The 22,184-nt window shown below is 38.7% G+C and overlaps 3 protein-coding genes across 3 annotated transcripts; 2 read left to right on the top strand and 1 right to left on the bottom strand.

The window, feature by feature from the left end:
* The first annotated feature begins 507 nt into the window (after positions 1-507).
* LOC127198023 (olfactory receptor 4D5) lies at positions 508-1,452 on the top strand. The gene has a single exon (XM_051155828.1). The coding sequence runs from the start codon at positions 508-510 to the stop codon at positions 1,450-1,452; it is 945 nt and encodes a 314-aa protein (XP_051011785.1).
* A 1,544-nt stretch (positions 1,453-2,996) lies between these two features.
* Positions 2,997-8,458, bottom strand: LOC127197876 (glutathione peroxidase 1-like). Its single transcript, XM_051155716.1, has 3 exons — positions 8,447-8,458; positions 6,886-7,471; positions 2,997-3,061 (listed from the first exon to the last, which is right to left on the bottom strand). Exons 1-3 carry the CDS (start codon positions 8,456-8,458, stop codon positions 2,997-2,999), a joined length of 663 nt encoding a protein of 220 aa, XP_051011673.1.
* A 1,297-nt stretch (positions 8,459-9,755) lies between these two features.
* Positions 9,756-13,968, top strand: LOC127198022 (olfactory receptor 145-like). The gene is made up of 2 exons (XM_051155827.1): positions 9,756-9,763; positions 13,029-13,968. Exons 1-2 carry the CDS (start codon positions 9,756-9,758, stop codon positions 13,966-13,968), a joined length of 948 nt encoding a protein of 315 aa, XP_051011784.1.
* The last annotated feature ends 8,216 nt before the right edge of the window (positions 13,969-22,184 follow it).

The following is a 22,184-nucleotide window of genomic DNA, read 5'->3' as shown; positions in this document are numbered from 1 at the left end:
TTGATTGATCGATTGTGTGTGTGCCGGTGGTGTTGGTGTACGTGTCTGGGTGCCCACATGTGCCCATATACACGTGGAGACCAGAGGACAATTAACAGAAGTCTTCTCCCCACTTCTACTATGTGGATTTTGTGAATTTAACTCACGTCATCATGATTAGTGGAAGTATCTTTAACTATTGAATCATCAACTATAGTATTTTAGAAAACTTATCTACGCATTTTATGTACATGAATGCTTTGTCTTCATAAGCCCCAGAAGAGGCATCAGATCCCACTACCACCATGTAGTTTCTGGGAATTGAGCTCAGGACTTCTGGAAGAGCAACTACTGCCCTTAACTGCTGAACCATCTCTCCAGCCCCATTTATAATATTTTATGCTAAACAAAATAGCAGATATTTGTTCAGAAGGGACAGAGAGAATTATTTCAGTGAAATGTGTAGCTCCTTTCATGACTATGTCCATTTTTTTTGGTCAGGCTCATTTACTGGGTTGTGCCAGGGAGATGCATCCCTCGAACCATTCCCAGGTGGCAACGTTCATCCTTCTGGGCCTCTCTCAGGTATTGGAGCTTCGGCTCCTCTTCTTCATTGTCTTCTCAGCGGTGTATCTTTTGACTGTCGCTGGCAATCTTTTTATTGTAGCCATAGTGACCTCTGACCCACGCTTGCACACAACTATGTATTTTCTCTTAGGCAACCTTTCATTCTTGGACTTCTGCTATTCTTCCATCACTGCTCCCAGGATGCTGGTTGACTTGCTCTCACGCAGCCCCACTATTTCCTTCGGCGCATGCCTGACACAGCTGTTCTTTTTCCACTTCATTGGAGGCATCAAGATATTCCTGCTGACTGTCATGGCCTATGACCGTTACATTGCCATTTCCCAGCCTTTACGCTACACACTAATTATGAATCAGACAGTCTGTGGGCTTTTCATGGCAGCCTCATGGGTGGGAGGGTTTATACACTCCATTGTTCAAGTTGGACTGACTATCCACTTACCATTTTGTGGTCCTGACAAGCTGGATAACTTTTACTGTGATGTGCCTCAGCTGATCAAATTGGCCTGCACTGATACCTTTGTCTTAGAGCTTCTGATGGTGTCTAACAATGGCCTGGTCACTCTCATGTGCTTTCTGGTGCTGCTGGGCTCCTACACAGCACTGCTTGTGATGCTCCGAAGTCATTCAAGGGAGGGTCGCAGCAAGGCCCTGTCTACCTGTGCCTCTCATATTGCTGTGGTGACTATAATTTTTGTGCCCTGCATCTACATCTATGCCAGGCCTTTTAGGACATTCCCCATGGACAAGGCAGTTTCTGTGCTATACACAATGGTCACCCCCATGTTGAATCCTGCCATTTATACCCTAAGAAATAAAGAAGTGATTGCAGCCATGAAGAAGCTGTGGAGAAGGCAGAAGGATTTTCTTGGTTCCTCAGAACATTAACTATTTAGCCAAAGACAGGATTTGAAGAACTGAGAAATGATTCCGAAGAGAAAGCTCCATGGCTGTTAAAATTGTTTTTTTTTTTTTTTAATGCCTTAAAATTGTTTTTAATCACAGTTAATTTCTGGTGTCTAGAACATGGGTAGAATATTTTAAGTCTGCTAGGCACCTTCTTGAAAAACAGTAGTAACTGTTATATAGGTTAGAGAGCACAGTCCCAAATGAGTGTGATGTTGACCATGCTAAGAATTTTCCAGTTTAAGCTGCAGCAAATCCACAGGTAACGAAGCTGGAGACCATTTCTTGATTCTTCTTGGACACAAATCAGAGCATTTTTTTTCAATTTCTTGGAGGCAGATGTGGTCTTGTGATTAAAATGAATGTACAACCTTATGGCTACTTCAGGAGGTTGAGTGACTATCTGTGGAAAATGAAAATCACCTTGAGTATGTTAGTTTCACCCTCATAGCTCCTTATGGTCATAGTTGTTATCATCATCACCATTGCCACTGTCATTAGTATCTTCATTGTTGGCATCATCATTATCACCATCATCGTCATTATTACCATCACCATCATCGTCATCATTATCACCATCACCATCATCGTCATTATCACCATCATCGTCATCATTATCACCATCACCATCATCGTCATCATTATCACCATCACCATCACCATCATCATCATTATCACCATCACCATCCTTATCACCATCACCATCATCGTCATCATTATCATTCTTCTTGATGAAAGTTTAGTGCAACAGACATTGAATGTAATCGTTTATACTTATTATCTATTTTAATTCTCACAACATTATTTAAATTATGTATTATTGTTTTAAAAAATGTGTCAGTTGAAGATTAAAACACAAAGTAACATGTTTAAACACTACCAGTTTATTTCTGGAATTAATCTAGGTCTCTATACTTTTAAGCCCAAATCTTACATTGTAGACAAATCTTGTTGTTTCTAACAGTCGGCATCTTTGGAAAACACAGATATGGCGTTTTACATTGAACTAGTTAGGTGCTGTTTGGAGAATGAGGCAGATTGGGAGGGTGATTCATGAACTGAACACATGGAAATTAGGGAATTGGGGAAGAAAGTATGGAGAATTGAGGAGGAATTGATTTTAGAGGACCATCATCCAGTATACTAATATGGTGATTTGTGTACAAATGGCCTCTATAGGTTCAAATGTTTGATGGAACTGTTGGGGAAAGGGAGGCTGTGTGGCCTTGTTGGAGGAGATGTTTCACTGGAGATGGGCTTTGGGGTTTTAAAAGACCATTCTATCCTCATTTAGCTCTTGTTCTGCCTCATACTTGTGGGTCAAACGTAAGCTCTCAGCTACTGCTCCAAGGTTATGCCTGTATCCTTGCTTCCACGGTCCCTGCCATGATGATCATGGACCATCTAGAATCGTAAGCCTCCAATGAAATGCTTTTTAAGTTGCTTTGGCCATGGTGTTTTTGTCACAGCAATAGAAAAGTAACTAAGACAACTGGTATGTTGTCTTTGTCTTTAGCCTTTCCAATTCAGCTGCCTGTCAGGCTGTCCAGAGCTGAGATTAACTGCTGCAGTGATGCTTCGTTCTCTGGTTCTTGAAAAGAGGGTGGTACAAGAAGATTTATAAATATAATTAGTAGCTCTACTTCAACTTCAGAAGCCTTGGATTTTCCTTAGTGCATTCCCCTGACTTACTTGGGTCTAGACACTGAACGAAAACAGATGCTACTGTTTCTAAACTAGCTATGAACTTCTTCCTTGGAAAATTTCACACAGGTATACAATGCATCACAATCATATGCCAAATCCCTTCAAATCATATGACAAATCCCTTCAAATCATCTGAAGATTCACTAAACACTTCTCCCCCCTTTTTGTGGCCCATTGAGTCCAATGAGTGCTGTCTGTATGTATACAGGTGTGGCATCATCTACTTGGGCACAGTACAATGAACTTTCATGACATTATTTTTGAGACAAAGTCTTGCTATACACTCCAGGCTCTTCTCAAACCTATGATGTTTCTCTACCAGCCCACTAAATTCTGAGATTGTGTGTACACCTGGCTTATACTATCACTTTGATATAATGATTGCAACACTTTAATTGAGAGATTTTTTTGTACCTGCCTTTCTCATACCCACAAGTAGAAGGCACAATACATTCATGTTTTGAGGAGGCTATTTGGATTTTTGATTTGATTTATTGTTCTCAGAATATTTTCCCTGTGAAGTACAAATGAATTTCTGTAGACAATAACATTAATATGTCTGAGTAGATTGGTGCAACACAGATGATTAGAACTTAAATGACTGTTTTTCATTTAATTAAGCTCTGAACCTGAAATAAAATTTATGAGGCTGAGGACTCTAAAGAGGTTTATAATTTTAGAAATTATAAGTATTGCAATCGCTTGGCAGAATGATGTATTTTTTGTGTTAGGTTTCCCGGAGAGGTGCAAATGAATACTTACTTTCCTCAAAGAGGAATTGATAATAGGCCAAAGTAATAATACCTTTGATGTCCAATTTATGTTCCACTTACTGGATCAATTACAGAACTGTAGATAACTTAAAGGCAGATGCATCACCAAAACCTTTTTAAACATGAATGATGACTGATGAAAGCTGGGACCCCGGAGGTCTTTGCATGACTTGCATGCAGAATGAAAAGTTGAAGAGTTTCCTCTACTCAGCAGTTTCCACTGCTATCCAACCTTTGGGAGAGATGAGGCTTGTTATTATTTTAAGCTTCAGGAACTTTCTGAGTCTTGTGAGTTGTTCATTTCCAAATCTTAATGGGTCTACCTTTAGAGTTTTAGTGAGCTTTCCTTCAAGATAGGATATTTCAATTTAGAGTAAATTACTAATCAAAAGTTTATTATTTCTTCTAGATGTGAAATGTATTTTTCTATATGATTTAATTGACACAACAAAATGATAAAGCAACTGCCAAAAGACTGACAGCTTCTTTTGATTTTTTTTTTTGAAGTCCTTGCTACCATTTTCAAAAATAGATCAATACAGATTGAGTACCCCAACGTGTATTGACAGTAGTTGGAGTTAAGAACACTGGGTTGACTGGCTATCTGTCTTTTGCCATTTGGCATGTGCAACTTAGGAACCCTCTATATACAGTTTGTCTTCTTTTAAAAAATATGATTTTCATGAGCCAAGGTGAAATTTATTTGGCTTGATTACAGTATAAAACAGTCTTACTGCTGTCTCTGAGCTATGCATGCTTAATGTACACACTTTCATATACTCTCTGCTTCTATCTCTTTATCTACATATCTATCTATCTATCTATCTATCTATCTATCTATCTTCTATCATATTTAATCTACCTACCTATCTATTTTACTGGTGAAATAATTTTAAAGATGGCACTTGCTATGATCATCTATTAGAGAAATATTTTGACAAGACTTAGGTATATTCTATAGTTCTTTTGGAATCTCTGATTGCTAGAGTTCTAAATCATTTTTGTTAACTAGCCATGCATGATGGTGCTTACTTGTTATCTCAGAACTCATGAGGTTCAATGAAGACTATGAGTTCAAGTCCAGCCTAGGCCACAAAGAAGACTATGAGTTCAAGGCCAGCCTAGGCCACAAAGAAGACACTGTTGCAAAAAGCAAATGATGTTGTATTCTGAGTTTAAAAATAAAAATAATATATAAGCTAGACAAATAGCAACAAACAACAAGATAAAGCAGAATAGAAAGAACCACTGTCATGCACTTTAAGGACTGTGTGCTCTATGGATAACCTGGATTCCTTTGTTAATTTTGTGCCATTATTACTAACCCGGAACAAAAGTGTTATTGCGTTCTATGACATTTACAAAGAGATAGAAATGTATACCCAATATTAAAAGCCACCCAATTGAATCTTGTTTTAAATTAATTTTTATATTTCTCTCTTTCCTCCCATCCTATGCATGCCCATGCATATGTGCATGCATGCATGTGGGGATGTGCATGTGTGTGTATGTATGTGTGTGTATGTATGTGTGTGTATGTTGGAGGGGACATGCATGCCAGCAAGTATATGGAAGTCTGAGGAATGCTATTAACGGTTGGTTCTGTCCTTATACTGTGTGTTCTGTGTGTGACCTGTGGATCAAACTCAAGGTCTTCGGGTTGAGGGCAAGCACTTTATGTGCTGTTGGACCATATTGATTCCCCCAATCTATTTTATACATAAGGAAGCTTTAAAATGTAAAAAAAAAAAAAAAAAAAAAGAATAATTTTTTACATGTTCAAGGACAATAAAAGCAGTTTTACCATTCTTGCTAAACGATAATATAATAAACAACCGAGGGTTATTAACTAGTTCTTGCTTGCCTCTCCATCCACAGATCTACCTTGAGTTGCCCCATAGGCTTTCATAGTCCTGAATGTGCTCAATGCACTAACGGTATAATGAAAATTTCTCAAAATCCTGGGGTTTCATGCTTTCAAACCCAGAGACTCTACTTCAGAGAAAATGTGTCCTGACACATCTAGAGATACTGAGAAGACAGAAGCACAGATCGTGGAGGATAACCTAACATTCTATGTCATGTATATATAGAGACTTGTCTTCTCTAGTTCAGGGTATTGTTCGAATACTACACACTTCTGACACATTTAAACAAATTCCAGAAACATTCAATCTAAGAGTATTATAAGAGTTCTTCCTCTGATTTGTGACTGACATTATTTTTTTTTTCACTGCAGAGAGCCTAAATCCCCCCAAGCCATCACCTTTTTTCCCATAGAGGTTGAAGGTGAGTGGTTCAGGAGAAGTGTAAATATATAATTAAGGACAGAGACATCTTTGTTGATCAGCATGAGGTGATCCTTCAGTATACGGATGTAAAGTAAAAAGATCTATCACAGACCACGAACACCAATGAATGATCCAAGGGACACGTGGAGAGTGCCCGCTTTCTTCCTTCCTTCCTTCCTTCCTTCCTTCCTTCCTTTCTTCCTTTCTTTCGTCTTCCTTCCTTTCTTCCTTTCTTTCGTCTTTCTTTCTTTCTTTCTTTCTTTCTTTCTTTCTTTCTTTCTTTCTTTCTTTCTTTCTTTCTTTCTTTCTTTCTGAGAGTGCTTTCTTTTGTTCAGCCATTGTGAAGACTTGAGAAAAGGATGCACACAGGCACAGGACAGTGAGAAAAAGGCCAGTGGGCAAGTGACACTAACAGGAAAATATTCATTAGCTCTCCCTGTAGGTGTTCCCACAAAAGAGACTCAGCAAGGCCTATTTTTTTTTTTCTTTGACATTCAGCACTTTATTAGCAGAAAGGCATCGGGGATGGACAAAACCAGCGCCCATCTGAGGGGTGGTCCTGAAAAATCACGTGTTTCTCCATGCAAATTTAGAGGAAACACCATCATGGAAGAACCTCGCCCTCCCGCCCCCCCCCCCCATACCAGGCCGGGATACCAGGAACACCTTAGGCAGGGCTTCTTTGTCGGATTCGGTGTCGATGGTGCAAAAGTGGCGGCTGTACCTGCTCACCGGAACACCATCAAGGCCCACCAGGAACTTCTCAAAGTTTCCGGCAATGTCGTTGCGGCACACCGGGGACCAAATGATGTACTTGGGGTCGGTCACGAGTGCAGTGGGCTCGTCACTGGGCTCAGGCAAGGAGTTGGGTTCGAACCCACCACCGGGTCGAATATACTTGAGGGAATTCAGAATCTCTTCGTTCTTGGCGTTCTCCTGATATCCAAACTGATTGCACCGGAAACCGAGCACCCTCAGGCCACGAGGACCCAGGCGTCTCTGAAGATTGTTCATCTCGGTGTAGTCCCAGGTCGTGGTGCCCCAGAGGGACCAGACATTCTTAATGAGCAGCACCTTGCCCCGCAGGGAGCCCAAGCTCACAGGCTCCCCGCCAGGCAGCGGGCACGCAGAGAAGTCATACCCGGTGGAGGTGTCGCTGCTACGGAGGCCCAGGAGCACACAGTAGGAGCTAATGAACCCCAAAACAAGCAGAATCCAGACTCGCAAGGGCTATTTGTAACAGAAAGTATCAATACTATTTTTAAATTTTATTTTTTATCTTATTTCACTTGTATGAGTATTTTGTCTACATGTGTAGACCAAAGGAGGGCATTGTATAAACTGCAACTGGAGCTACAAAGGGTTATGAGATACTACATGGATGTTAAGAATTAAAACCAGGTCCTCTGGAAGAGCAACCAGTTCTCTTGATTGCTGAACAATCTTTATTGCCCCAAAGTAATCAATACTATTGTGGTCACAAATAATGTAGGGTGACAAAGATAATGGTAGAGCAAAGAACCTGAGGATGGGGGTTGAAAGCTTAGCTGATTGGCTATAGCTTCCATTCAACTGGAAGAAATAGCTCAGCTCTACTATAGGCTAGTACCACTTGGACATTATAAATGTTTTTATTGATATACTATTGTTGATTAAAAAACAAACAAGCAAAACACATACAACAACTTAATTCCTTTTTTTTTTTTTTTTGCAAAACCAACTTCAGAAATATAGCTATGAAAATGTAAGGCAAGACGATGTCTCCAAAAATTACTAATTCTGAAGTATTGGACTCCAATGAGAGTGAAAACGATAAAATTCCATCCCTAAATTTAAAATAATTATAGTAATGTCATCAAACCCAGAAATGAATTAAAGGAGAATACGAAAGTGGCTAGTGAAATAAGGAAGTCAGTCCAGGGCAGGATAAAGGAGAGGAATTAATTACATTGATAAAGCTTGAGATTTTATTTCAAGCATCAGAATGGCTAAGATTAATAAAACAAATGACTACACTTGCTGCTAGAGATGCATGAAAGGGGGGGGGGCACTTATTCATTGCTTTTGGGAGTGCAAACTGGTAAATTCACTATGGAAATCAGTGTGGAGGCTCCTTAAAATGCTGAAAATAGATCCACCACAAGATCTAGATATACCACTCTTGGACATATAGCCAAAGGATTAGACATCTTACAACAGTGATACTTGCTTATCCATGTTCATTGCTGCTATGTTTATAATGGCCATAAATTGGAAACAGTCTAGATGTCCATACACTGACAAATGGATATTAAAAATATGATACACTTACATAATATAATATTATTCAACTGTTGAGAAAATTTAAATTTGCAGGCATATAGACCAATCTAGAAACAATCATCCTGAGTAAAGTAACCACAACTCAGAAAGACAAACTAGATATTTTCTCTTATATAAGGACGTTAGCTTATATATAGATACATTTGTTTAATTTAGAATAACCACAGAGACTGGGTAGTAGTATTGGACCAGAGGTAGAGAGGAGGGAACCTTTCAAGGAAGGGAAAATAGAATGTAGTGTTGTAAAGAGATAAAGGGAAAATTAGAATTGGAGGATTAAATGGGGATGGGGATAGGAAGGGTGGGACTAGAAGAGGGAATATGGATAAACACAACTAACACTAAAGACTTTTGAAATAGCCATATAGAAGCCTATGACTGCGGACTTTTCTTAAAATACATACATACATACATACATACATATACATACAGGAATTAGAGGAAACATGCACTAAGAGTGTTAAACAGACACTACAAATGAACTCTGTCTCACCTATACTTGCTTTTCTGGTGAATCAGGTATAAGAAAAGTGGGATAAATCCATAATCACCAATCTGAAATCTATTTCCTAAATAAATCTGGTATATTTGAAAGTAGTTAATTCCTTTTCATTTTCCTTTCTTAAATTTTCTAGAATAAGTTATTATTATTATTTTTTTATCAAACCTTGACTGATAGGACTCTCAATGAGCATGAACTTCTGTGGACCATGCTAAATAAACATATTAGCCACACTATGATTTTAGTATTGACACTACAGACTTCTTTCATAGAAGCAGACAATGATTGCTAATACTAATTGTCAACTTTCATCTGGACATGTTTTTTGAGGAATTTGAGAGATTAGGGTAACTGAGGTGAGAAGATCCACCCTAAATGTGAACATCACCATTCCATGGGCCTTATGTGTAGACTGCATGAAAAGGACAAAGTAAACTGAAGACCAGCCTTAGTCATTCTCTGTTTCCTGCTGCTGTGACTTCTCAGCCATGGTGGACTATTGTAAGCTTTAGCTCCTCAAATGTAAGCTTAAATAAACCATTCTCATCTAAGTTGTTTCTTGTCAGTGATTTGCACATGTAACTGAGAAAAGCAACTAATAAACACCAAGGAACAAGAGAGGCTTCAAAAAGATTGCTCAGTGTTATATTTGGTCATATACCTACATTCAAACTGAGAAAGAATGTCTTTATGAGACAGTATTTTATTTCAGGACAAACATTGAATATGAATGTGGTAGGGTGTTGATATCATTGCTATCTACTGAGAAAGGCATTCTGGGTGGAGAACATGGCTCATTAGGTGAAGGTGCTTGTTGCTAGGCTTGATGACTTGAGTTAAATCTCCTATGGCGAAAAGAGAGAAACAACTGGAAGTTGTCATTGGAACTCCAAACATGAATTGTAGCACACAGATGTCCCCTACAATACATAATTGTAACATAAAAATTTTAAATTGAATTCTTTCTTCTTAAAAAACATTTATTTATTATTATGTATACAGTGCTCTGTCTGCATGTACACCTGCAGGGCAGAAGAGGGAATCAGCTACATTATAGATGGGTTGTGAGTCACCATATGGTGGCTGGGAACTGAACTCAGGACTTCTGGAAGAGCAATCAGTGCTCTTAACCTCAGAGCCATTTCTCCAGCCTCCTTTCTTTTTTTTTTTATATTTTTATTTCTATTTTAATTAATCCACCTGACTATGTCAGATGTGTTAGGAAAAATTGTAATGTCTACTGGTTACCTGAATTGATACTCTACAGAGATTAGGTATTCCACAGATTTTTTTTTTTTTTTGCCTAAGTTCAAAGAATGCATTGACATATGTAAAGCATACACTCTTTCCAATTCTTTTCTGGAATCTGAATATTTTACTAATCAAGATCATTTACTTGCTGTGCATTGCTGTTGTAGAGTGTCTGCTTAGCTCTCCCTCTGGCACACAAATTTATCTTTGTCATTTATTTCAATAAGACACAATATATATGTGCCATCCCAGTCCCACAAACCCTGATATATAAAACATAATTTAGATATTATGCCAAATGCTGGCATGATGATATGGATAATTTAAGCAGCTCTAAATTTAAATTAAAAGGACAATAATAACAGAGAGAAAACTCTCATCTCTCTTAGAATGACTGGCCCTGGAAAACTTGTAGACATGAATCACTTTGTGAGAATTCTGGAGTAAAACATACAAGAGTGAATATAGAGAAGAGAGCAGTTCACTTCATCATTATCACATCTTCCCCAGTGCTTGGTTTCTGGATTTCCCCACTGAGCAAATTACAACAAATAGGGCTTCTTGCTCCTCTAACCTTCCAGCGTGAATCCCAGGAGGACCATTTTGCTCTCATTCCAACCAGAACACTAAGGACATCAACAATGCCATTGTCCTGTAGCAGCTAGGAAGAAGGAGAGAAAGAAGAGGCTCACAGAAACCAGAGTGTGGAACTCAACAGGATGACTCAATCTTGCTAACTGGTCCATGAACACCATGAGGGCTCCACCTATGTGCCTTGTCTATACTTTCCCCACACTAGCAAGAGAGCATCCTTCTGATTTATGTTCAACCTCCATGCCCTTTTACAGTCACATGTACAGCTGTGCAAAGCCTACACACACATGCTCATCTAGATGGCATCTATTATAGCTTTAAGCATGACTATTTTGGTTTGGGAGAGTATCTTTAACCCTTACAACTGCAGAGCATTGCCTTATGGAACACATACGACACAAAGTAAAAGGAAGTTAAGCAATCCTAAGAGGTAGCAATCATAGAATGGTTTATATCTTGTGTGCTTCCATTTATGTAAGTTTTCTGAATGACTGTACATAGAAATGTAGAGCATATTAGTGGTTTCCTGTGGCCAGGGAGGAGTAGGGACAGAAGCAACAAAGGCATTGCGTTTGAATACAACATAAGGTACTATTGTGGTTACGGAAATGTCCAAGCTCAGGGTTTTTAAAAAACAAATAGTAGTACTTATCTGCATAAAATTAATGTTTTTATTTATTTTTAAAACCATAATTAATTTACTGTCTATGATCATAATTATACATTCATTTTAAATATACTTATCAAATTTTCTGAGCACTTGTTGCAGGTTAACACTGAAAACACATATAAATAACATTATACATATAGAGCTGGTTATACATAGAAAAAATAGAAATATACATACATCTGTACATGTAATAAAAATCAGTGTAAAAAGATGCATGAATCTGAAGCAGAGTGAGGTTTGGAGGGAGAAAAGGGAAAGAAGAAATGCAATTATATTTTCATCTCAAAAAAGTTAGAAAATTTTCTTTTGGAAAAATAAACAAAATTCATTCTTCTAAACACATGTTTTTCTTTTTCTTCATTTTATGATGATATAGAATAATAAAAAGCTTAAATTTCCACTAACTTCCTTCTTTTAAAACATACTGGGCTTTGGTAAATTAAAAAAGAAGTCAGATATGAGCAAAAGTAATGCCAATAAACAAAATATTTTACAGTATTGCAGAGATTTTATAGGATCAGATACTAAAGGGAAAGACAAGATCATCTTGATTTTTATGACTTGTAGTGCGCCGGGATATACATAGAATTGTGACATTCTAATAAGCAATTGTCGTTATTGAGTAGGCTAAACATGCAGGGTACTGAATTTTGCTTAGCCTCAAAGCCCGAGCTTCAGAGAAAACCCTGAGGGAAGCCTAGGCCTTCCAACTTTTAATCAGGTCCCAAGGATTATCCAACTCATTAAGCCCATGGGCCATATTATCATGTGGCTCTTCTGATATTAATAGGTGGTATTAACTAATTTAGGATTCACAAGGACACTCTGGGCAAAGCCACCCTAGAAATCACGATCTGCAGCTCCTATTTTCTCAGAGCTTGGAGACATGAGGGTTCAAGTAGGAAAAACAACAGTTGAACAGATCTGTTTTTCCTCCCTGCATGGTTATTCCCTAAAATTAGTTGAAGGTATTTGCCCTGCATGACGACAGGGCTGAAGAGTTAGCTTCTTCCTTTCTTTGCGATGTTGTAAAATCGTGAGTGTTCAACGGTATGTAAGGTATTCAGGGATTAGAAGCCTCAGCTAAAGGAGCCAGGGTGCCTTTCATGGCCTTCATCACCTGTCTCCTTGAAGTTTCCACTGGGATAAGGAGGGAGGTAGACTGGCAAGACAGAAATGGAGCCTAGAAAGTGGAGCAGAAATTCTGCAGAGCAAGAGAGCGGTCATTAACACGCTGAACAAAATTTTCTTCTGTGCTTTCATATCCATGCTTGTACATCCTCTCAATTCTATGAAATTTAGACAAATACAAGGGCCAAAAATTTATGGCTAGCATTCATCGCTCCATTCATGGCTCTCAGTCTCATCATATGGATTTACTTATGAAAGCCTGGATATTACCTTAATGCCTCTCGTTTCCCCGTTCTCACAGCTATGACCTGAGGAAGAATGGCCATAGGCAATGACTCCAGCACAGTGAAGGAGTTCATCCTACTGGGTTTGACACAGCAGCCAGAGCTCCAGCTGCCTCTCTTCTTCCTCTTCTTGGGAATCTATGTGGTCTCCATGGTGGGGAACCTGGGCTTGATTGTTCTGATTGTTTTGAACCCTCACCTGCACACCCCCATGTACTACTTTCTCTTCAACCTTTCCTTCACAGACCTCTGCTACTCCTCTGTCATAACCCCCAAAATGCTGGTGAGTTTTGTGAAGCAGAACATCATCTCTCATGCCGAGTGCATGACTCAGCTCTTTTTCTTTGCCTTCTTTGTCATTGATGAATGTTGTGTTTTGACAGCCATGGCCTATGACAGATATGCTGCCATCTGTAAGCCCCTGCTTTACCAGGTCACCATGTCCCATCAGGTCTGCTTTGTGCTGATGGTGAGTGGGTATACAATGGGGTTTGTGGGTGCCATGTCCCACACAGTGTGCATGCTGAGACTCACCTTCTGTGATGACAACATCATCAATCACTACATGTGTGACATACCCCCACTCCTGAAGCTCTCCTGCACAAGCACCTCCATCAACGAGCTGGTGGTTTTCATTGTGGTGGGTGTCAGTGTGATAGTTCCCAGTCTCACCATCTTTATTTCATATACCTTGATCCTTTCCAACATCCTCTGCATGCATTCTACAAAGGGCAGATCCAAGGCCCTCAGCACCTGCAGCTCCCACATGATTGCTGTTTCTCTGTTCTTTGGATCATCATCATTCATATACTTTAAGTCTTCTCCTGTTGGGTCAGTGGATCAAGATAAGGTATCCACTGTGTTCTACACTGTTGTGGTTCCCATGATGAATCCTTTCATCTACAGCTTGAGGAATAAAGATGTTAAAATTGCCCTGAATAAGACTTTGAAGAAAAGGTATTCACGTGAATAGAAGATGTATTGATTTATATGATGAATCCTTGCATGGGCACATACATGATGCATTAAGTTATGCAGGGACAAATCCATCACTGCAATGAAATGCAAATGATTGATAGAGAAAATTAAATTAATTACATAAATGGTTTCTTAAATACAGATAAGGCAAGTAAGAGAGAGAGGGAAAAGGTCATTTTTTTTCTAGTTTCTTTGCAGAAATTACATGCTTTTAAGGAGGAAAAAAGGGGGGGGGGTGATAATAAACCCAGAAAGGCAAGATTGTCTAACGTTGGGGCTGAACTTTTCTTGAGTTCTTGTGTACTGTCATGGTGATAACTGATTTTTAGCTAACCATTTACATGTTCATTGAATAAATTTCTGTTAAGCACTGGTAATTTTGAAGGGTGATTTTCTGGTTTTGAAAAGAGCAGAAACATCATGAACTTCTCATGCTGGTTTTGATGTCTTCTTACTTTATTCTTAAGGAAGGCCAACATTTTTTTCTCTAATTCTAGTTACTAAAAGAAGGAACCCAGACAACATCCAGAGCAGCCATGATAAAGCTACTTGGGATTTTATATCTTGAGTGTGAGGATAGATCTCCGTTGGGAAGAAGCTAAACTGAAAATGCTTAGCAATTATTTGTGGAGGAATTGAGGTCCCTCTAATTCATCAGTGCTCTGCATTTCCTCTTCATAATTAAGTGTTAGTTTTCTTTGTCTTAGAATTTTAAATGGGGCAAATGATTCATTTATTAATCAAGAAATATAACCTGAACATTTACTCTGTAACAGGATGATCGTAAAAATAAGATGATGAGGAGAGTGATAATTATCTGTGGTCTCCAAAGTCTAATTGGTTATAGTGAGGTAGACGCTAGGTCCAGGTGAGCAAGAAAATCTGTCAGATGAAGGACAACTAGACAAAGATATATCTGAATATCCTGGAGGAGTGCCGTGGAGACCCTTCGACAACAGAGATTGTACAGAGACTTACAGTGTGTTCACTTCCTGTTGCCTGGTCAAGACAGGCTGTTCTGAGGGGGGTTGTGTCCTCTGGATTTGCCGACAGGCCAGGGAGTAAAGCACTATAGGACAACTGAAATCTGGATGTTCTCTCAGATACAGAAATGATTTTGATGCTTATGAGGCAGGAGAAATAAATGATTGTGACTCCGGTGTAGTGGAGGAAAGATAAGCACAGAATAAGTGTTATAGAAGAAAATAATTAGGGAGTATGGAAAAATAGCCATTTATTTTCATTTATTTATGGGAGTGCTAAGGATTGAGCTCAAAGATTTTTAAATGTTAGACAATGTCCTACTACTTCCTGAGGCCCTGATATTTAAAATTACTAAAAATACAGTTACTATTAATCACAAAAGGACTTATCTCTTTTTATTTATTTATTTATTTATTTATTTATCTATTTATTTACTGACTCAGGGTCATCTATTATGCAGGATGGCCTTAAGTAATCCTAGCATTTCAACCTCCTTAATAGCCAGAGGTACATCTTCTTCTCCTATTTAGAAACCCTGGCTGTGTTTATTTATAATCAGTCCTACACATTTCAGGAAGCAACATACTGTAAGGAGCATGGGCGTGCCATGACCTTGCAAGAGGGGTGATGTTTCTTTTGCTAATACTGCATGCATGAGAGAAGATGAGTGAGAGACATGTCAACTAAAACAGGAACACAGGACAGGTGGAAACATCCCCAATCTTGTGTTTTTGCTTTCTCTGTACATGTGTCTACACTCAGAGAGACCACTGGATTTGAACCTATATAGTCTGGATTTGAGCCAAGGTCCTACAAGTTAAAACAAGTTATTGGTGTTCTCTTAATATTTATGTTTTTATATTAAATGTTTGTTTAATAGTAATTGCTTTTATGAAAGTGGACACAGGATAGTCCTGTAATCCCACATTTGACAGGCATTCAGGAAGTCTTTTGTTTTTGTTTTTGTTTTTTTTTTTTGAAAAGCACCAATTTCTTACTGGGGTTCACAGAGTAATTAAAAACATGGACATCTGCCTTCATTTGTTTCTGTCTCCTTTTCTTTGGGTCTACTCCCTGCTTTCCTCTACATGCTCATTATTTGATTGTCTGTCCTTGCCCTCCTAGTTATTTGTTCTACTTAATCTATATTAACTCCCTTCAAGGCTGAAGGCCCAGAGATAAGAGTAACTGAGATATCTTTCTGTTAACTCTTACAGTGTCTCATTCCAGACTTTCAAAACATGTCTCAAGTCATTGGGCCCTAAACTTAAACTCACAATGGATTTCAAAATTAATAAACATGCCTCCCATGATGAGATCACCTCCAACTAGAGATGACTATGGGAATTACATTGTTCCTGCAAGTGATAAGAAAATTTCCAAGTCTATATTTCAGAACCAGAGCTAAGGTCATGATTGATTAGTCTACATTTTGACCAACATTGCTTAATTACGCAAAATAACTTTTGAACAATATCTTCCTCTGTCACTATTGCAAAGATAGGCTCAAATAACTAATTTCCATTTTCCCAAATAGCCACTCTAATCAACCCATTTCCCTGCCTTTTAATGGTTAGTTTTACTTGCTCTCTTGTGATGACTGAATAGACCAGGTATACTGAGTGTCCAGAGTTAGAACTCTTGCCTTGGACTTGGGTTACATAAGCCCCACATCATAAGAGATATTTAGATATAGGCCTCTAGGCCAGTGATAAGATAAAATGAGGTCTTTAGCTTGGTTTAAACTGACTGGTGTTCTTTTAAGAATAGCAAACAAGAGCTGGGGAGATGGCGCCATAGGGATTTCCAAAGGGATTCCAAAGGGATTTCTGGACAAGTGTGAAGACCTGAATTTGAATCTCCTAAAAACCTATGTGAAGTTGGACATTGTAGCAAGCATCTATAATCTCAGGGCTCCTATGATGAGATATAAGGGAGACAATGCACTGTGGTATGTTTACACTATGGAATACTACTCAGCTATCAAAAACAAGGAATTCCCGAAATCTGTGGACAAATGGATTGAGCTAGAAATGATCATAATGAGTGAGTTAACCCAGAAGCAGAAAGACTCAAATGGTATATACTCACTTATATCTGCATACTACTAGCCCAAGGGGCATGTCCTAGGAAAGTCTTCACTAATCAGGAAACTGGGACAGAGGGGAGGACATCCTATTGGGACTCTAAATGAGAGAAGCACGGGAGAATGGCAAAGTTGAAGGATCCAGAGGATCCTAGAAACCCACAAGAAGAACATTATGATAGGCAGATTTGGCCCCAGTGGTCCCGCTCAAACTATGGCACCAGCCAAGGACAATACAGACCATAAACTTCAAACCCCTACCCAGATCTAGCCAATGGACAGGACATTCTCCACAGTTGAGTGGAGAGTGGGGTCTGACTTTCGTATGTACTCTGGAGCCTCATATTTGACCAAGTCCCCTGAATGGGGAGACCTGGTGGCACTCAGAGGAAGGATAGCAGGCTACCAAGAAGAGAATTAATACCCTATGAGCATATACAGGGGGAGGAGGTCCCCCTCAGTCACAGTCATAGGGGAGGAAAGTAAGGGGAAAATGGGAGGGAGGGAGGAATGGGAGGATACAAGGGATGGGATAACCATTGAGATGTAATATGAATAAATTAATAAGATGAAAAGAGAGAGAGAGAAAGAGAAAAAAAAAAAAAAAAAAAAAAAAAAAAGAAAGAAATGCACTCCCACAGAGGCACAGTTGTGTTCTTTTGATTATCTGATTGATTCTATGAGCTTGGTAAAGAAAAACAAGGAGGAAGACATCATTGAAGACTTGTTTCTAACCTCCAAAATTCCAAATCCTGAATTTTAGAGATGGTTTCAGTGACTGCTGCACAGAGCCCTACGTCCCCAGGAGCTGCTGCCCACAATTCCGCAGCACATTTTGAGTACGCTGAATCGCAGCTGCTGAGATGAGAGCAAAATGCGAGGGTCCTCTCTCTCAAGTGAAGATCATTTCCGCGTGACAGAAGCCGTCAAGAAGAAGGACCAAACGCCCCATCAGGACGTTGTTTTCAAGATAATCAGGAAGAGGGGCCCAGTGCTAAAAAATGCAAGACTGAGAAAAAAGGAGGCCACATGAGTGTCTCCAGCCTGGCTGAAGGGAATGTCACCAAGGTTGGAAGTCTGAATCACGTTGAAAACTCCCATACAATAGTGAGACAGAAGATTGCCAGCTTTGAGGAAGTGCATCTCCAGTTAATAAGGTGCACTGAACAGCATTTGAATACGAATGAAACAGGGCATCAAAGCTTTCAGGGAGGAAACCACTCAGTTTTCAGAAGAGCAGCGCTTCAACAGTTTCCTGGAAGCCCTTTGAGAGAAAGTGGAAATTAAACAATTAAATCATTTCTGTGAAGTTGTTGTTCAGGATGATGTTCCTTTGATCTCTAAAAATACAGGCCCTGGAAGCTCTGTCACAATTGAGGAAGCCACAAAGTTTCTGGCCCCCAAAGACAAAGCAAAATAGGATGCAACGGGACTCAAAGAAGGTGGCAATGTGGATGACTTAGTGGACATGATCTATACCATGGAAGTGCAGGGAATCCAAGAGTGCCATCTCCATATTGCTGAGCATTCTGCTTGGGCATTCTGGAGGCCATGCAGATGGGACCTGAGGCTCTGGCCATCATCCTAGCAGACAACTTGAGAGCAAAGCACCCCAAGTCTCTATCGACTGACCGTAAACACAAACATATATTAAAAGGAATAACCTAGACTTTATCTAAATTTATAAAGAGTCATTATTTTCTGAAAAAAAAATTATCCAAACAAAGCTTTGTTTCTCATCTGCCACAAAACTCAGAATGGCAAGCATGAAAAACAAAATCAATGACAACAAATGGTGATATGGATGTGAGAGAAAGGGAACACTTATTCATGGAGGGAGTGACAACTCATGCAGATACTACAGCAATCAGTATTGGCCTATCATATAATGTAGCTATCCCATTCTGGGGCACGTACCCAGAGGACTCTCTTTCTGACTACGATATTCATTGCTACTCCATTCATAAGTGCCAGAAAAAGGAAAAAGCATAGATATCTACCAACTGATAAATGGGTAATGAAAACATGGTAGATTGGTAGAACTCTTAGAAAACTCTTAGAAATAGTCATGAGTGAGGTAACCCCATGTGGCATGTTATTACATATTTGAATCCTTGGATATGTGCATTTACATTGGAGTATGTATGGAAGTCGGAGTCATGTGATTAGGCTTTGGTGAATTGAGAAAGAGAGGGAGCACAGGAGGTATAAAGGAGGAAAGGAGAATAGTGGAATATGCAGGACTGGGTATGGAGGGTAATAGGAGGACACGATGGAAGTAGGGTTATCAGGAGCAATAGCTAACACTGGGGACATTTGAGAAAATCATGTAGAAACTTTCCACTTGAGAAGCTTCCTAAACATATTATGGACATATGTAAAAATAGTTTAAATAACCCTTCAATGGGGAAACAATGTTCCTCCTAGTTATTATAGGCCATGGACTAGCACAGTGCTGGTATGGACTACCTTTTTTGGAGTTGTTGGAATACTGCTATTGTGTTGTACTGTAGAATATGAAATACTTTACTCTATCACTATTGCTATTATCTACTTTCCAGAATTTAATGATGAAGCCTATTGCTGAAGAAAACCTCACATACTTAAGGCATGAAACATGAAGAAATTAGCCTGGTTCAGAGCCAGAAGCTTTGTTTCTACTGGCTAGTATTTATAATGCAAGAAGTTACTACACTTTTGGAGGCAAATATTAGTCATCAGTACTACCCAGCTACAAACCAAGAACTACAGTAATGCTTGGTCTTGTGGAATATACTACAACAGGTTAGTTGGGGCATGAGTATTATAGGAGAAGCCAGTCGTTTCCTGATTTGATTTATGGCCTTTCCCACAAGTTGGAACTTATGCCTGATACTGTTATCAGAGCTAAGAACCTGTGGCTAAGTTTTACACTATGGAAGGTGATATTGCTATAATTCTGACAAATAAACAAATAGCCAGAGGTAGTGGATGAGTACAATTAACCAGTATTTTCAGGACACAACAGGGCTGCTGCACTTATAAATTAATATTAGTTATATCAACATATACAAGACTTATAAGGCAGAAATACCTCAGCACGGATAATTTGTGTGTGTTTGTGTTGGGGGGGGCATGAAGTTGAAGTTCTGCTCTAGCTGAGGAGCTATTGACAATGATGGCTCCTTGGGGATTCAGTTTTCTTCAAGAAATTGGATTCTAAGAGACTACCCACATTCCAGTATTGGCCCTGCAATTCACACTCATACTGGATGTGCTGAGTGTATTAAATGAGAGAAAAAAAACCATATGAAATATGGAAAGTTAATGATGAGAAGATGGGTAAAAAATTAGAGTGGACTAGAAAATAAACAAATAAAACCACATACTTAAAAAAATTAAAAGTAAAAATACAAAAACGTGCCACTTTATGTTGAACAACCTTTTGGAGACAAAATCTTTTATAAAAACATAGAACTTAAACACGACTATTTTGTCTCAATGTACTAAGTATATGAGAGTAAATACAATGTACTATAAATGTCAAAAAGAGAACCAAACCAAACCAAACCAAACAATAACAAAACAATGATTCATGTGGGAATGGAAACAGGACTTGTAGGGAGGAAGTGTGTGTTGTAGATGGGAAAAGAGATTAGAGAAAGGGGATTATAATAGCTACAGTATTGGGACAAAATCAATGAACATTTGAAAGTAAACACACATGATGACTGAAATGGTAGGAGGATTCTGGGGGTATTGCTTGCTGGATAGAGGTGTTTACCATTCTAAATGGTCACCACTCAGAACATAGAATTTGAAGATCCTGGGGTGTTGGTCCTGCCTCTGGTAGTTATGTAATATTGGTCAAGTCCTAACTTCTGTGGGAACCTGAGAATTCTCATATGTAAAATCAATTAATGACGTTCTTTTTGTACTTGATGACAATATGGCTTGTTCATAGCAAAAAACAGAGTGAAAACATTCAGCTAATATGCTTTATGGATGGTTAAAATTAAATACAACTTTTTTTTTTGGTTTTCTTTTTAAAATAACACTTTAAAAAACTACATCTTGGCAGCGGGCGTGGGTGTTGCCCTGAGGACACGGGAGCTGGTGAGCTTGCTTTGCCCTGATGACATGGGAGTGGGCCCTGATCCAGGGCTTTGAGTGAACCGCATCCCAACATACTCCATGTATGACCTGCTGGAAAACATGAAGGGGCTGGACCTGCAGATTCAAAGATTAAGAATCTCCTTGACACACAGCAACAACGGGATATCCGACAGCAGTCCCAGTGAGCATCCGGTAACGACAGTGTAGGCCTCCAACCAGACCCATGACTCATAGCAATGAACATATGAAAGTAAACATATGTTCACAAAAGGCTATACTGCATGATGCACTACAGCTTCTGTGACAAGATTTTTTTTTTTTGTTTGTTCTATTTTACTTGGAGAAGGCAAGGGATTTTGGCACATGACGTGTAAATCATAGACATTCAATAAAAGTAAAAAAAACAAAACAAACAAACAAAGAACCCAAAAAAACCCCAAAACTACATCTTGTTGTAGGAATTGGATGTTTACTTCTTTTGAGCTAATGCTTAATGATATTAGGCCATTAAGTATCTGTTTAATTAAATACATATGTTCATGTAAATTAAGCCTAATATTAATTATGTTTTCTTGGTTGAGATATCTTAACATTGAATAAAATGCATGAAGTTAAAGTAGCAACATTAATAAGTTGTGACATGTTTATTCCCATGAAACCACACCCACATTTCAGAATTATCATTGTAGTAACTAATGTTAATCTATGTATAAAATTTGTTTTTGAATTTTATTTTATCGTATTTCCAGAAAAAATAATAAAAACTTATATACCCAGAATTCACAACAAATGAAATTTAAAAGTTATTGATTAGGTTTAGAGGGCATTGGATATAGCACAGTAAATGAATGGTGAACTCAAAGGCAAATCAAGGACAATATGTTTGGAAAATGAAAATAAAAACAGCATCAGCAACAGACCCCACATATAAGTCAAAAGCAAATGGAGGCATAACACTTATGCATCTCTGCAGAACGTCTCTCTGACTTTGGAATTACCCGAGCAAAAATGTGGGAGCAAGATGGATAACAGTTTTTAAAGCTTGA

Source organism: Acomys russatus, chromosome 14 (genome assembly GCF_903995435.1).
Source record: "Acomys russatus chromosome 14, mAcoRus1.1, whole genome shotgun sequence".
In the NCBI taxonomy this organism is placed as follows: Eukaryota; Metazoa; Chordata; class Mammalia; order Rodentia; family Muridae; genus Acomys; species Acomys russatus.
Note: the sequence above shows the minus strand (reverse complement) of the source record. Positions and strands in the feature narration are given on the sequence as shown.

Bases quoted from the DNA above. Each gene is read 5' to 3' on its own strand.
- LOC127197876 (XM_051155716.1), bottom strand. The intron at 3,062-6,885 runs GTATGGGGGGGG...CCTCTTTTCAAG, and splicing joins GTTCCTGGTATCCCGGCCTG to AACCAGAGAACGAAGCATCA.
- LOC127198023 (XM_051155828.1), top strand. From the start codon at position 508: ATGCATCCCTCGAACCATTCCCAGGTGGCAACGTTCATCCTTCTGGGC.